This window comes from Ostrinia nubilalis, chromosome 18, assembly GCF_963855985.1.
Source record: "Ostrinia nubilalis chromosome 18, ilOstNubi1.1, whole genome shotgun sequence".
Lineage (NCBI taxonomy): Eukaryota > Metazoa > Arthropoda > Insecta > Lepidoptera > Crambidae > Ostrinia > Ostrinia nubilalis.
In genome coordinates, this window is record NC_087105.1 from 13,129,080 (window position 1) to 13,145,277 (window position 16,198).

Below are 16,198 nucleotides of genomic sequence, written 5' to 3' on the forward strand. Positions count from 1 at the left end.
ACAGTTAAATAAATCAATTATCTATTATTGGATGAAATAAATAAATTAAAATAAACTAAACAATTTAAATTTTTAAGCAGGCAACTCATCTATTAGTGTTGTATTAAAGAAGATAAATCAAGTAATACAACAATCGAGAAAAATAAGATTTCAATCGATATCAAAAACAATAATTTCAATTTAATCATGATAGTAAATTATTATGTACTGTTTTGGTTCATTTAAAGGACTTAAAATTATATAAACATTAGCACCCAGCAATCCCAGCATATTCTATCAATATAATTAATCTTATTGAGAGACAACACGAGGACAGATTTTACCATTATTTCAAACATGTTTTACAGTTACATTTAATAAACTTTTGGACTTTTACAAAGTTTAATATTGCCCTGTATCGTTTTTTCTTTAATTAAACAATGAAAGAAGTTTGTTTTCATAATTTAAACTGATTGTTAATTAAATCACAATTAAGTTTAGAAAAATCTAAAGACGCGGGTAAAGCTATTATAATAATATTAAAGTCTCACAGAAAGAAAGTAAGTAAGTAGAGAGCAATTTGACGTAAACGCGAATATTGTTAATGTGTGTTAAATACATTAAACGACAAACAGAGCGTGGATTAATTAATTAACTAATTACTAGAAGATTATTTTGTCTAGTACACACAATAATGCTTGCGATGAATGCCGGCTATTAACATTATATTAAAGAACATTATCAATCTATTTGAATGGGGCTAACTATGAATTAGCTGAGTTTGCACCACGTGCCTTTCTCGTAATAGTAGAGGCGTGTAATCTTATCATGGTCAGCCGCATTTGTTGATATGAACGTGACAGACAGACGCGTTAGTCAACAACTTACTGGAACTCACAGTATTGTGTGAGCATTGGGGCTTCACGAACGCGTATCCACTTTATTTGCTCCAATGTTCCGAGTGCGCGAACATCGAACAAAATAAAACAAACATCAAGAACAAATAATCGCCGTCACATAAATTTAATTTTTATGTGAATAGTGGAAGAGCATTGTACTCATAATTTCGAAGTCTCTTTTGTTGAAACAAGGTACAGTTGTGTTTACTTATTCAAATTATTGCCGTGTTAATTAGGAGTAATAGGTACTTGTCCTTATTAATATTTTTGGTGCTTAAATTAGTTAAATACGTCAAGCTTCGGTACTAAAAGTAATCAATTAAAATTAACATTATTAACTGTGTTTAGTAAGTTTATCTCGCTCAGTTGTTGACTGGTAGAGTATGTAGAGTGCAGTTTTATTATAATGCATGCACTGATGCAACAGAATTTTCACCTAATTTTTAACTTTTTGGCTCCGTGAGATTACTAACATGATTTTTATTTACATTCAGTAGGTAAGTTATATTATGTAGTTAGTTATAGACCCGTTTTTCCGTTTATTGAATAGGCTTAAATACAAAACCAAATAAAATCAACCAAGCCTTTCTCAATTTTCCTTTAACCTACTGAAGTACATTATTTTAATATTAAACAGATTTAAAGGGAAACAAACTTCAAATACATAATTCATAATGCCGGTCTTAATGCAATCTTTTTATTGGCCTTGAGCTACAGCCACTATCGAAATCGTCGCAGTGAAAGCTTAGGTTTGTTAACTCTGCATATTTATTTGATAAAACATTTAAAAGGCGGCCTTATTTTTAGTGATATTAGTAATACTAATTCCAATTTCTTATCATTACCTACCCGGTAACAAGCTATCGAAGTTCAGTTCCTGAGCGGATTCTGAAAATACCTATTGGGAGCTACATAATATTTTGAAAATCTGAAATATTGATAAGGGATTACATTAATGACAATACTGTGGAATTGACATGAATAATGTTATATCATATTTTTAATACCTATTAAGAATTATTTTTAAAAACGCTAAACTATAACAGGTCCTATAATAATAAAGGCGTGCAAATATGCAATAGCCATCCTCCTACACCAACTAACTTCAATGTTACGGATGAAACACAAAAGCTTTAATTTTTTTTACATTTATCAAAATAGGTAAATGTGTGTTGGGTTCGATGAAAGATTCCATTTCCAAGAAATCAGTGATCACATGCTGCGTACCCATATCAAATAAATTCAGAAGTCAAATAAACGAACTTGCTTAGCGTGATATATTTTTGGAATTTGTCCGTCGAATATTTGAACATGCAATTTTATTGCTTGTCAAGACTCAGCAGTTAATATTTTGTGAAACAAAGAAAAGGAGTAAAAATAAACATCAGTGTAATGCATGACTCGTTATTTTACTTGTATCTCGTGCGTGAGTGCAGGATGCAGATCCCTTGTGTTGCACAAATGTGTTATTTTTTTTTTATTCGGCGCGTTTTACGTCATGTGTGTTTATTTACGACAGCTTTAGCTTGGAGATTTTTTGCACAAGCACAATAAAACACAGTTTGTAGACAACTTTTTTAGATTGTCAAAAGCAAAATAATTTAAGTAATTATGCAGATGGACATAACAAATAGGTCATTTAACTTCCTCTCCTTTTTTATATTGGCTGAGGTTTACGGACTATCGATTGTGTACTACTACTAGTAATACCTACTTATTTAATTACCACACCTTTCCAATTCTATTAGTGTTTCTTAGAGGTTGGGCACGGTAAGCAATAACTCAGTCTTAACATTCTTGGAATAAATTGCATTGGATTTATGAGTCTGGAGTTGTTTACGTAAACATTTTAAATAATACCTACTTACAAAAGTACCTATTGAGAAGGTAAAGTAGATACCTATGTAGCAGAACTTATTCTGTGGTAACAGTTATAATTTTCCGAGAAAATAATTGCCCAGCCGTCGTATTGATCGTGAATTCGTGATGTGCTGGTTAACGTTGTGTAAATTTTTCTTACGCACATTTAATATTTTTAACACCATTTATTGCGTGCAAGATAACTGTGTGTGCCATAACAATCAAGTAGCGTAGGAGTTATAAGTATACGCTTTACTCATAATTATTTTTCATGAGGCCAATTAGATAACGATATTGTAAATAAAATATACTAATTTAATAAAATCAGTAATAATTATTAATAAACGCAAAAATTACTAGAAATAACACAAAATAAATAATGTATAGGTACCTAAACTTAAATGAGTAATAATTAGGTAGGTACCTACTTATCCTGTTTATAGCATTTACAAACCTATAATATTAAAACAAAGTCGTAGGTTTCGTTGACCTAAATATTATTCATATTACCTACATAAATCGGTTTCATTTGTTTTTATTTGCTTCCATTCTTTGTACCTACTTTATTATCTTAATCGTACAGTTTACGGAAATTGGATAATAATGTAGCGTGGTTAAGAGGTCGACTATTAGGGTCGCTTCTTTCTTGATTGGCGTAAGTGGCTAGTTCATCCTTTTATTCGGCAATGAGTATGAAGAAGTCTCCCGTGACCTTTCGGTCGCGTCCTTTACTGTACTACATTCACACGGACGGGACGTAAGTAAGGCCCAAGTTCATTCACCGCTAACTCGATTATGCTGCACCGGTCTTCCATTCTTAAGGAGGAATTTATATTACCTTCTCGAGTTCAGCCCATTGTTGAACCAATGACCGTAAATGTATGGTTCGTACAAAAAAATGAGTCCCCAATCACCATCCACGGCTAAACTATTTAAATACATTACTGATTGTCGCCTTTGAATATTATTTATTTATTTATAGGTAGTAACAGTTACAGTACCTACTTAAAATGCCACTTACATATTTAGAAAAAATACGGCTGCAAATCACCTACAAATACCTATGTGAACCAGTTACAACTGCTAATTAATAATAAGTAATAAATTTATAGGTAGTTAATTATCAAATTACGTACCTAACAATAACACTAGGTAGGTACTTACGTACGTATTTTACTAGTAGGTACCTATTTATTTCGGATAAGTAGTTTAAAGTATTTTTAAATTGTTAATAATTAAATAAATTCTATGAAATAAATCATCATAACTGTCAGTCTGTCAACACTTATAGGGTAACTAAGAATAAAATTGATATCATAATAGTATCAAGAATTATCATTAAGATACAAATAAGCTAGAATAATGCCCGTTTTCACCATCAATCCCTTAAGCGTTTGCTAACTAAATATCACTTTGGTTAAACGATCGCCTAAACTGCCCACTAACCTAAGTTCGTTTTCACCATGCTATAGTAAACCTAAGTAGGGACTCTTTAGTCAGGTGGCGTTTCTTCGTGCGCCTAGTGACGTTTGAAAAACCGGTACTTTCCGATAAAATATTTTATTGGGAATATCTTTCGTATTTCACAGAAACAAATGAAATAAAAGTAAAACTAAGAAATAGTTGACCAAAATTGATGTCTTTTTGTATTTTTGAGTTATTATTAAAGACAAAAAAGATATTTGGGCTATTATGTTAATCTGTGGTTTGGGTGCATAATGTAATTCCTTTGCCTTAAAAAAAGTAAATGTCAAGATGACTGCTGCACCACAATAAATGAAAATAAAAGTGTACATATTGATTTTGATAGATATTTTGTTGAGTTCTGTGTGATTTAACGATAAAAACGACAATGGAAAAAAGAAATGAAGCAAAATTTTTCCCTCTAGGAAAAAGATAAATTGGTTATAATTTTACTTGCCCACAAGGATACTGTACGAGCACGTCAGCATCGACCGCGACCTACGTGCTAGCCGACTGGCCCATGAACCCTCAACGTGCACCGTAGGCACTCTACACCGACGGCACATTGGACTGGACACATTTAATTGTGTAAATCTTGTATATAGCAATAGCATAACAGTAATAAACCAGATATCAACCGTCCGCGTTGTGTTTCATTTACCCCCACTGAGGCCAAGAAAGCCTTAGTGCAGCCCTCCTTCCTATCAAATCTTTATTATATCTAATTATAAGGTATTGTTAGGGCTCTAGGGACTACAAACGAAGCCAGAAATATAGCTTGGTTAAGAGATAAGTTATGAGTGACCAATACCTACTATCTATCTATCTATACCGCATGTAATCCTGTCTCACTCTATAATATTATTATGTGGCCGCCTGAATAAACTTGAGTGAAAAAGTGTTTCCACTGTCTCAATTGCATAAAAAGCTTCAAAAAAATCATTTTATTCAGTTTCCATTTTGCCGAATAGGCGTGATTGACAATATAACTGTCACCTAACACTTAGGCGGCCGAAAATCGGGCCCCTGTTTTAAAGTGATCCCATAAGGCCTAAGGTGTCCCTTATGTGTTGGTGAAAACGAAATTCCTGTTAGGTATTACCTAATATTTCATAAAGGTCGCTTTAAAATTAGGGATTGATGGTGAAAACGGGCATAAGTATCTTTATTTACTTTAGGTAGGTATTATTCTGTGCCTATACATACCTACTTATATTATATTGTGTTTGTTACAGTTGAGTAAAGAAGACTTTGTGAAGATGACTGAAAAGGAAAAATGTGGAATTGACAATGAAATAGGACAAATACAGGGAAGCGCAGTGAAGTTAAAAAGAGAATTAGGACTCTTTTCCGCCGTCAATTTGATTCTGGGAGTAATGATTGGTTCGGGAATATTCGTATCCCCAGCATCTGCCCTGGAACACTCAGGCTCGGTGGCATTATGTCTCATAATATGGACTGTATCAGGAATAATATCATTACTAGGTGGGTGTAGGTAAGATGCCTAAATACCTACTTAATCATTGTAATTGCTTCAATATTTATATTATTTTTTTACAATCAGTTAAATGTTTTGACTTTATTTTTAGGAGCTTTATCATTTGCTGAATTGGGCACAGTAGTTGGGAAATCAGGAGCTGAATATGCATATTTTCAAGAGGCATTTGGAAATACTCACAAGTACTGGGGACCATTACCGTCATTCATCTGTGCTTGGATATACGTCGTCATATTGAGACCCGCTGAAGTCGCTATTATAGTAATGACTTTCGCAGAGTATGCGATTCAACCATTTTCTGCAGATTTACAAGCAGATTATAAGGACACAGCTATAAAATTAGCATCCCTCACCGCTCTTTGTAAGTATCAACTTGTAATAAACATTAAACAGAGTTCAATTATTGGCCTTACATTATTCTTAATAATGATAACATTCGATAGCAAATGTTTATAGAACGAAATGGTTAAACTTCATAATTAAATAGAAAAGGATACCCAATAAAAATAAAAATAATAAGTTTGAAATCAATTATAAATCGATTATCGATTAATCAGTAAAGTTAACATCCCTACGGTCGGATGTCCGCAGCTGTCAACTTCAAGTGTCAATGTCAAATTTTGAAAATAAACTGACTGAATTGTGAACGTGAATGTTTGTTTATTTTTCTTTTATTCTTCTTTTTAAATAAACTAAAGTGAAACCAAAATTGTGTTTGCAAGAGTGTTATCAGTGTATTTGCTAAATAAAAAACTTTCTGTGCTATATTCCTTTGTGTGTTCAGTCATACTTCTCAGATCACGGGTAAGTAAAAATTTCCAAGTATTCTCCTCTTTCTAAAACAAACACAAATTAAATTATGTTTTCGTTACAGAACTATTAAAATGCCTAATGAACGCAACACAGAGATGCAAGAGTCTCTTAGGCGTGAAGTAAATTTATTGCAGAAACGTTGCGTTGAGGCATGCAATATTATTGAAAATACTCCAACACATACTGAGCTTATTACCCCAGATAACGTGGGAGAAAAAACTCTTTGCTACATCGAGGGAGTACGGACAGATATAGATAATTCCAACACTCCTATAGTGACTGATGATAATCTACTAACTAGTCAATTTCTGAATGAAATCAAGCACAGAACTTTAGAAGTTGAGGAACTAATAGCATATACGAGAGGTTCTATTCATGATGTTGAGAATGAAATCAACAGGTAAGATCCTTGAAAATGTTACTGTATGTGCCTTAATATCTGTGTAATGTATACTTTGACTAACTTACATTTTTATGTTTGTAGACTTAATTCGCTCATCAAAACCTCACAAGAAGCAAAGTCCAGACCGCGTGTTCAGATGCAAGCAGTGCAACCTCCGCACGTTGAAAAGGCCAAAGAGAGATTTCTGACGATGAAAAATGAACTGCATGGCCTCATAAACTCGTTGTTTCCCAATCATGCTGAACTGATCACTGATGTTTTGGGGGTAATACATTTATTTCAGTAATTTTACTAAATATTTTCAAGTTGCGCTCGAAGCGCTGGTAGGGCCCAAAAGATAAGGAGACATGTAAAGTGCCCCATAAGGGCTACCTTTTCTTTTTTTATTATTTTCTATTGACGTTTATAAGTGCCACTTGTGGTCTAAACTGAATAAATATTTTTGATTTGATTTGATTTGATTTGTTGACATTATTAGCTGGCAGACAACTAATCCATATTTATACTAACTAGCTAAAATGATAAATTAAACATTCAATAGTGTCTGTCTTAAAGTAAATCTAAACAATGAATAAATAACATTATTTTTTGCAATTTTTTACATTATATTCAACATAACTACATTTTGTTACAGCAACTAATGCAACAAAAGTTAAACGAAGCATCGAGTGATTACATACCAATCACATCGGAGAGCTACCAAGTCGTAGAGCTGCTGAAAGACATAAACCTTGTCACCGCCAACCCTTATAACAATACCGAAGTGAAACTAGCTTATTAGACTTGCTATAAATATGTTACAATTCTATTTTGTTATGTATAAAATATACTGTAAGCAAAGACTAATTGTTTTTCACTGTACTATTAACCTTATACTGTGTTATGTGACTTATGTGTGACATTGCTTATCAATTTACATAAAACCATTTGTTGATTGTTTAGTTCTCATTGTAGTTAAATACATAATGTGCATAGGACTGATGAATATTTTCATCTGGAGGAATTTATTGTGTACTAGTATTTACTTGATAGTCTAGTTATTATCATAGAATTGTCAACACAGGATTTTCTTGTTCACTACATTGTCTTGAAGCAGTGAAGTTATAATATGGAATATGCAAATAGGTACTTAAAAAATCTTAATAAAAAAATATATTTCATTTTCATAAAATATGAGTACTACTAGCTTATTTAGTTTGTCACAGATCGTCATGTTATTCTGGGTTATAAAAGATAATAATGTAAAGTTTTATTAAAATCCGTTTAGTAGTTTTTGCGTGAAAGAGTAACAAACATCCAGACATCCAAACTTTCGCATTTATAATATTAGTAGGATAATGGCACAACACCATACTAATGTGTTTGTGTTTATGTGATACCTAAGACAGGTAATCGACGACAGCACATCAAGGTAACCACTGGTATCTGATGTAATGTAGCAACAATAGAGATGCAACTTTGCATCAAATGTGCTAACTCTAAACACTTCTAAAAATCGAAGAAAAAAATGTTTGAAACTTCAAATCCAGTAGACTAACCTACCTTGAATTACAGTTAATTGATAAATTAACTAGAGTGCATTAAATTAACGCTATCCGCTTGTTTCAGTTGTGATGACGTACATCAACATAACCAGCGTGAAGTTGTTTGTAAAGGTGCAGAACATTTTCGGCGTGTGCAAGGTCTTCGCCTGCCTCATTGTGATCGGGGGCGGCATTTACGAAATATGCAAGGGTATGTTTTATATGATACTAGCTTTCCAGCCACCCGCAGATTCGCCTCGCCCGCGTGGAATTTTGTCTGACACAGAAAAACTTTATCGCGCGCGTCCCTGTCTCAAATACCGTGATAAAAACTATCCTATGTGGCTATGTCCTTTCCCGGGACCCAAACTATCTCTATGCCTTTCATCAAAATCGGTTCAGTGGTTTAGGCGTGAAAGCGACACAGACACAGTACTTTCGCATTTATAATATTAGTATAGACTTTTTTTCAATTCAGTGGACCTTACGCCGTTAATGGAAATCATTGGGAGAGGCCTATGTTCAGGAGTTGACGTCCTATGGATTAAATGATGATACGCCATTGCAGTGTTATCGACTCTATCTATCGCTGTCGCTCCTTCCAGGCAAGAGTGAGAGCAATAGATTCAAATGTTGATAAAGTTCGGAAGCAGCATCATCAGCCGATCTGACTGAATGGGCTATCGTATATCGTATTTGCCCTCACCAGTTACCGCCACTATGGAGTAAGGTCCTGTCACTCGCTAGTGATGTCAACCGGCGAGAAATCGATACCCTTCATTATTTCTGGAACCGAGAGCGAGGCGTCCGTTCGTTTCAGCCAAATGACGTCCACTGCTGGACAAATTCCCGCAAGGATTTCCACATCGCCCTGTTCTGCGCTGCCCGCAACCAGGTACTACACCCACACTAGGGAGGGACTGGAGGAGGCATTGTGTGATAGAAATTAGTTCAAATTATATTTTTGCACATGTGCCGATACGAGTACCTTCATGCATACAGACACCTATTAATACTGAGCGCACATTTCGCGATTAAACTTTGCCATCTAATATCTCTACAAGACTTTTAAAATTCATACATCTTATATGCCCCAATTTATTCAGTCCCGCGGGACACATCATTTCCTGATTATGACAGGGCTACTTAAGTAATCATGATTAAATGGCTTCGGCTATTGGACCACACGTAGATACCGCCATTGTGCGTATATTTTATTGCAGTGAATGTTGCTATCCATTTCCAGATGTCTAATAGAGATAACAGCTTTTTATTGTATCATTCATTCGTACTTTGTGGACAATATGGGCCATACAATGATGATTTTCTGTGCTAGATAGTTTTCGACCTTGGTCCTCGGTACTTACATTATTTGCTACAAAACAGGTATAAATGAAAATACAAATAAAGTTTATTAACCATTTTTTTAAAGAGTAGACCATTAGTAATTTGTGAGAGTGAGTTCACCACAATAGTCCAGTGGTTGTCCGGGCTTGAAATAGCGACCCTTGAATCGGCGCTTCACTACCCACCGTTGGGCAGTGTCAGTTACTTTATTTTTATTGTCGCCCCAATAAAACGAATAGTGTTGCTATGTTGAGTCACAAATGGGTAGCTCAGATAAATGTTTGCTAATGGACCAAAGTACGAACATGTTATTCATCTGTTCTAACCCAGACCAGAACGAGTGTATGTATATGTCGCAGTAAGATAGATAAAGCCGTAATACAGTTATATCCCTAGGAATATGACTCTATGGGTGTATAGCACGGGCCCAAGTCCACAACAGTCATATTACCAGAACTTTGTTTCTTATTATGTGTATGATGAATGAATAATATCAGCAATTTCATACGGCTACTCCTTTTAATGATGAAAGGATGTCTCTTGTGAGTTTCATTGATGAGTTTAAGCCCTTATCAGAGTTCTTATCGACATTTTCGAATATAGCTCAAGTGTTTATTGTTGCTCCTACCTACCTACGTAAATAAGATATTGGCTGTTCAACGTGCATTTATCTCGCCAATAACGTTTGTGTGCCGAGGTTTTATATGAGTAGCCTGTTACTGTTACTCTATCTTATCGGCTGTCAAAATCGATCCCAACTGGACCTTTTTTGGAATTTTGATCGTTATTTGATCAACAAAATACTTAAACATTATGTTTGTCTAACGCGCACGACTGCAATTTTAGATCGGGGCTCAAAGCGACGCATTTAAAATCCTAGAAAAATAACAAATGACTGTCTCTACGCGCATATATTATTATGCTTTTATTTCATGGGTAGTTCCACTAACCGATAACTCCCCCTCTTTTAGGCAACACGGCGCATTTAGACAAAGGGTTCGAAGGCAGCACAAGTAGCCCGGGAGGCATCGCGCTCGCGCTCTACTCAGGACTGTGGGCGTACGATGGATGGAACAGCGTCACCGTCGTCACTGAGGAGATCATCAACCCTGGAGTGTAAGTGCCAATAATAGTTATATCTCCTCTTCAAGGTTCGCTTCAGCCAAATGACGTCCACTGCTGGTGAAAGGCCTATCCAAGTATTCCCATAACGACCACCGGTCCTGCGCTGCCCGCGACCTTCACCGGTCCACCTAATGGGGGCTTGCCCACGTACGTCCTCCGGCCTGGTCGAGAACTTTTCTGCCCTAGCGGCCATACCTATATGCCCCGCCCACTTTAAGGTAACACAGCGTATTTGGACAATGATAGCGATGGAAGCACGAGTTTCGAAGGATCGCGCTCTACGAGAGAATAACGGGACTATACCCACCATTCCTTTACACTGCTGCAACACCTGTATAGCCAGGATCTACAGCTAATACCCAACCAATGAAGGCTAAATTTGTCCCGGGGGAAATTAAACTATCATTTTGGACCCGCAACGAAACACACATAGAATAGACAATACGAGTAGTATAAGTAGCTCTACCACAAATTACTAAATACCTAGTTTGTACAGACTGTCTGGTGCAGTCCGATACGCCGTCTCCCACTGCTGCTTTCACTTGGTCGGTTCAGCGCATTGGTGACCTGCCACGCGATCGGGTTCCTTCGACTTTTCCTTGGACGACCAGCCGTTCTATGTCATCCGTCATATTCAGTTATCATCCCGCCTCGAGACATGTCCGAAGTATTGCCAATTAAGTCTGCCAATAGAGAGACATGGAGGGTGATCGTGCGGAGAGTTGTATCCGCCTCTACAACCGATGTGAACAACGCCTCAACGTGACCACGACCGCTCTGCCAAGAGCGTAACTAATAAGAAGAGGAAGAAGTTTGTATAGATTTATTTAACAGTTACTAGCTTTACTCCAGGCTTTAGGCTTGCGATTAATAGAACTGAGTTGTTCGTTAATCTTGATCAAAGACAAAATCAACCTTAAGTAGAAGTGTGGGAGCCCAGTAATTTTGAGGGAGAAGCAAATATTTGAGGCATGAGTCATTTCTGAATGACTATGCATGGGAATAAAAGGGTCAAATACAGTAAAACAAAGTCATAAATGAAGTTTGAATTGTATGTACAAATATGTGCCTACATTATATTGATGAATTCATTTTGGTTTACTCAATTGCAGTGCGTTATCAATAAGCTACCGTCTCGCGTCTTCAAATTGGCTTATCGACTTAAACAATCTTTGTCGGCAACCACTATCATTGTTCAATTTAATTTAGAATCAATTTACCGCTTCTATTTGAGTGAACTATCGCACAAATACTAGATCAATACCAATACTATTTGCCGACCTTCGGCCTTCTTCAGACCTACTGATACTGATAACAGCTGGATAAGTGATTCGCGCTAATGGAAAACACACACGATTATGTAGATACGTATTACTACTATAGTCGTTGGGAGAAAGGTCGCACGCAACAAACGATGTTTTTATTGTTTGAGTGTATTACTTACATAATTACTTTGGGTGATTAGCGGAATATTCATGAATCATGATTTTAATTAAAAAGTCTACTAATTTAGGTGGAAATTGTACTCACTGGATTTCATTTGCTAAAAAACAAAAAAATACCTATTCACATTTTGTAATCTAGTATTTTATAGAGCCCGTTTTACCACTTGCCGAAACAGCCCCTGGTAGCCTAGCCTTGAACCATAGGCTCTGTAATGTTTTAAATATCCGTAACACAGACATTTGGTCTCAAATTTTCCACCCCCTAAGACCTGCTTTCTCCACTGCTCTGTTCAGGCTGATTGCATTCCAATCGCTCTACCGCGGTGGAACCTACATTATTAACAATCTCATTATCTCCATTACAGCAACGTCCCTCTCAGCATTTCCATCGCAGTACCACTCATCACAGCTCTGTACGTGTTCATGAACGTAGCCTATATGACTGTGCTGAGCTACGCGGAGATGACGTCAGTCCCAGCGGTGGCCGTGGCCTTCGGAACCAGGGTGCTCGGACCTGCCAGCTTCCTGATACCCCTTGGTGTTGCCATCGCTACTTTCGGGTGTGCCATGAGCGTGCAGTTCGGTGTTACCAGGTGAGAAAATTACTGACACTTACCAAACATTGTGCTCTGTGGTTTTAGAATTCAATTTTAGTTTTTTTTAACCAGACCAGACATCTTAAGATTCTTTAGTCACCAATATAGCCTTGGAGTTGTTATGAATGAACTGGCACTAAGTAGGTACAGTTCGAAATAGCAAACTGTGCAAATATTTCACTCAAATAAAAAAAAGGTCATTTGCAAAGTCAGCTGTACTATAAGTTAGTAAGTCCTTGACCGGTTTTACCTCTCAATGGAGTCATTACAACTTTTTGAGTGTGGCATGCATACTAAATACCATGCAATTTGCATACAACAAAGTAAGAGCATGCCATTTGGTGTTACTAGGTAAAACGTAAAAATACTTATCAATAAAACGTGTGCTATCTGCAATCACTATTTTAAACGCTATCTAAAAATCTAAAGCTAATAGATAGGTCACTATCACGTGTAAGGTCCGTGTGTAATTTATAAAAGCAATTTTGACTAGTATAGGTATAAATAATCCCACCAAAAACATTCTGTAAAAAACTAGCCAAGTCTCGATGGAGCTGCTTGTTTATCTCTAAAAAGTAATGAAATCTAGACAAAGTCGTGCCAAGTCTATGGTTCTTTACTGCGATTTTTTTTTTATTATAGTTAATGTTGTGTGACTTGGCCGTTGAAGGGTACAAAACCAGGTGCTCCATGACACCATTGCACCAATCTGTTGCCAGAACCACTACCCATTGACGATGGAAAATTGCCAATTGGAAAACGTTGATTTAATAACCAGTGAATTGTAGGCTTAATAAAGCTGCGTATTTCAATAATACTTATGCATAATTATTGATTATCTTAATAAAGATTGTTCAACGGCCAAGTCACACAACATTAACTATAATAAAAAAAAATCGCAGTAAAGAACCATAGACTTGGCACGACTTTGTCTAGATTTCATTACTTTTTAGAGATAAACAAGCAGCTCCATCGAGACTTGGCTAGTTTTTTACAGAATGTTTTTGGTGGGATTTCACTTCTTTTTGTAGAATGTGGCATAATTATTAAACGTCGTCGTCCTTTAATATTATCGTCATTTTTTTACGATATTAAACACATCTTTAAAATGGACAACGAATCAGAATTGATTTAATAATAACTAGAGAGGAAAAAAAATCTGGACACCGCGGTGCAGAAAATCGACGCTCAAAGTGCTAGCGCCATCTAGCGGTGAGCGGTACAGGCGAACACCACGGCGCCGGTGTGGCGCTAGTAGTATTGATTATTATGAATGTGGTGTTACTCCAGATCTTCGATTTTCCTAGTTTTTATAGTTTTCCCTTTATGTGGCCATTAAACCCTAACTCTGTACCAAATTTCAGCTCTCTGAGTTAATGGGAAGTACTAGTTCTATTTTGATGATCATCAGTGAGTGAGTGTCATAAATGCGAAACTTTGCTTTCGCTTAACTTCGGAACTAATTGACCTACAGACTTGAAATTTTGGATTTTAAGTGTGTGATTATAGCTTACTAGATGACGAAAATTTCTGCGTTCTGGTCTTATCTAAAGGTTCTCAAATAGAGGCCTGAAAATGCGGCGAAATGGTTCCAGTAAAGGATGGTACGGCAGTGTTTGCTTCGCGCTCGACTTGGCGGGGGCACTGCCGTGCCCCCAGATAAGCACGCACTGTTTGTTTGAAATAAAATTCATTAGGTAGGGTCATTATTGATATCTTAAATGCACCTAAAACTCGAAACTTCCTCGGAAGGCAATTAACTTAAGCATTTAAATCCACAAAAATATATTTCAGTATTTTTGAACAAAGCGCCCTTGTTCGACATTACAATCCAGATGGTTCATGAAGTAAGTAGTTTGTTAATCTTTACAAATAAGATAACGACATAATAATATAAGTACGAGACGTTTACAAAAAAGGAAAGATGGAATCAACTTTGCAAATAACGCGATAAAATATTTTTTAAATAAAGCCATAGAAAAACTCTACGATAAATTATAATCTTGTTATCAAATTGTGCAAGAAACCTTATTGACTTTTTGATTAAAATTTGATATACACTTTACGCTACAGAAGGAGTTCAAATTGTTCTTAGTAGGTATGTCTTGTATTTTAAACTAGCTGTGCTTGAGACTTCGTACGCGTGAAAATAGTTTGGAAAATATTTCCCTTTTTTGCAACAATTTTCTTTACTACTCCGCCCTTACTGGCTATAGGGAGATGTTATATCCATAAATGGGATATCCAACACAAAACGATTTTTTCCGACCAGCAGTTCCTGAGATTAGCGCGTTCAACCAAAGAAAGAAACAAACTCCTCAATCAAATCAAATCAGCTTTCTAATATTAGTTCGTTCGTTCGTTTCAGCCGAAAGACGTCCACTGCTGGACAAAGGCCTCCCCCAAGGATTTCCACAAAGACCGGTCCTGCACCGCTCGCATCCAGGCATCTCATATCATATAATATTAGTATACATAGTAGCATCATACAGGCATTTGATAACATCGCACTCTTGTACGAGCATTAATTAAGGCACATGCGCTTATTCAACTTTGATTATAAATGATCCTTGTCGACACACGTTGCCTCATTATGAGACAGCTTTAACCTCGTAAGACCGAAGAGTAAATTGTGTCGACTTCTAAGTATCGCCGAATGCGCTTTCAGAAGAACGAATAATTTGAAGTAGTAAACGCCGAGCACTTCGAGTAAAAAAAATTCTATGTTAGAGATTTTCTTTTGCATTCATATTTTCAGGGGCCCTATATAATAGTGCATAGAGCTTATTTTAGGTGAAAAATAATAAAAAAATGTTTTCTCTTAAAAGAACATTCGGTATTACAGACTTTAAAGAGGAAAAGTAAATAAATTGTATTTTATACTTTAAAGTAAAACATAAATGTAACTGAAAAGGAACAACGGTTTTAATTTTATTTAATGTTTCATAATTAGTACTTTTAAAAGTACTATCGGTTTTATAACATACACTTATGATAGGTTAAAATGTACAAGAAGTAAAGTGAATATTCATGTTAATTATAATCCCACCAAAAACATTCTGTAAAAAACTAGCCAAGTCTCGATGGAGCTGCTTGTTTATCTCTAAAAAGTAATGAAATCTAGACAAAGTCGTGCCAAGTCTATGGTTCTTTACTGCGATTTTTTTTTTATTATAGTTAATGTTGTGTGACTTGGCCGTTGAAGGGTACAAAACCAGGTGCTCCATGACACCATTGCACCAATCT

General features: G+C 35.9%; 2 protein-coding genes across 2 annotated transcripts; both read left to right on the top strand.

The window, feature by feature from the left end:
- Nucleotides 1–837: 837 nt before the first annotated feature.
- On the top strand, nucleotides 838–12,953 carry LOC135080769 (b(0,+)-type amino acid transporter 1-like). Its single transcript, XM_063975493.1, has 6 exons — nucleotides 838–1,070; nucleotides 5,438–5,687; nucleotides 5,792–6,061; nucleotides 8,525–8,650; nucleotides 10,758–10,902; nucleotides 12,722–12,953. Exons 2-6 carry the CDS (start codon nucleotides 5,462–5,464, stop codon nucleotides 12,951–12,953), a joined length of 999 nt encoding a protein of 332 aa, XP_063831563.1. The 5' UTR covers nucleotides 838–1,070; nucleotides 5,438–5,461.
- LOC135080770 (uncharacterized) lies at nucleotides 6,185–7,756 on the top strand. Its single transcript, XM_063975494.1, has 4 exons — nucleotides 6,185–6,504; nucleotides 6,575–6,913; nucleotides 6,998–7,181; nucleotides 7,551–7,756. Exons 2-4 carry the CDS (start codon nucleotides 6,585–6,587, stop codon nucleotides 7,695–7,697), a joined length of 660 nt encoding a protein of 219 aa, XP_063831564.1. The 5' UTR covers nucleotides 6,185–6,504; nucleotides 6,575–6,584; the 3' UTR covers nucleotides 7,698–7,756.
- Nucleotides 12,954–16,198: the final 3,245 nt, after the last annotated feature.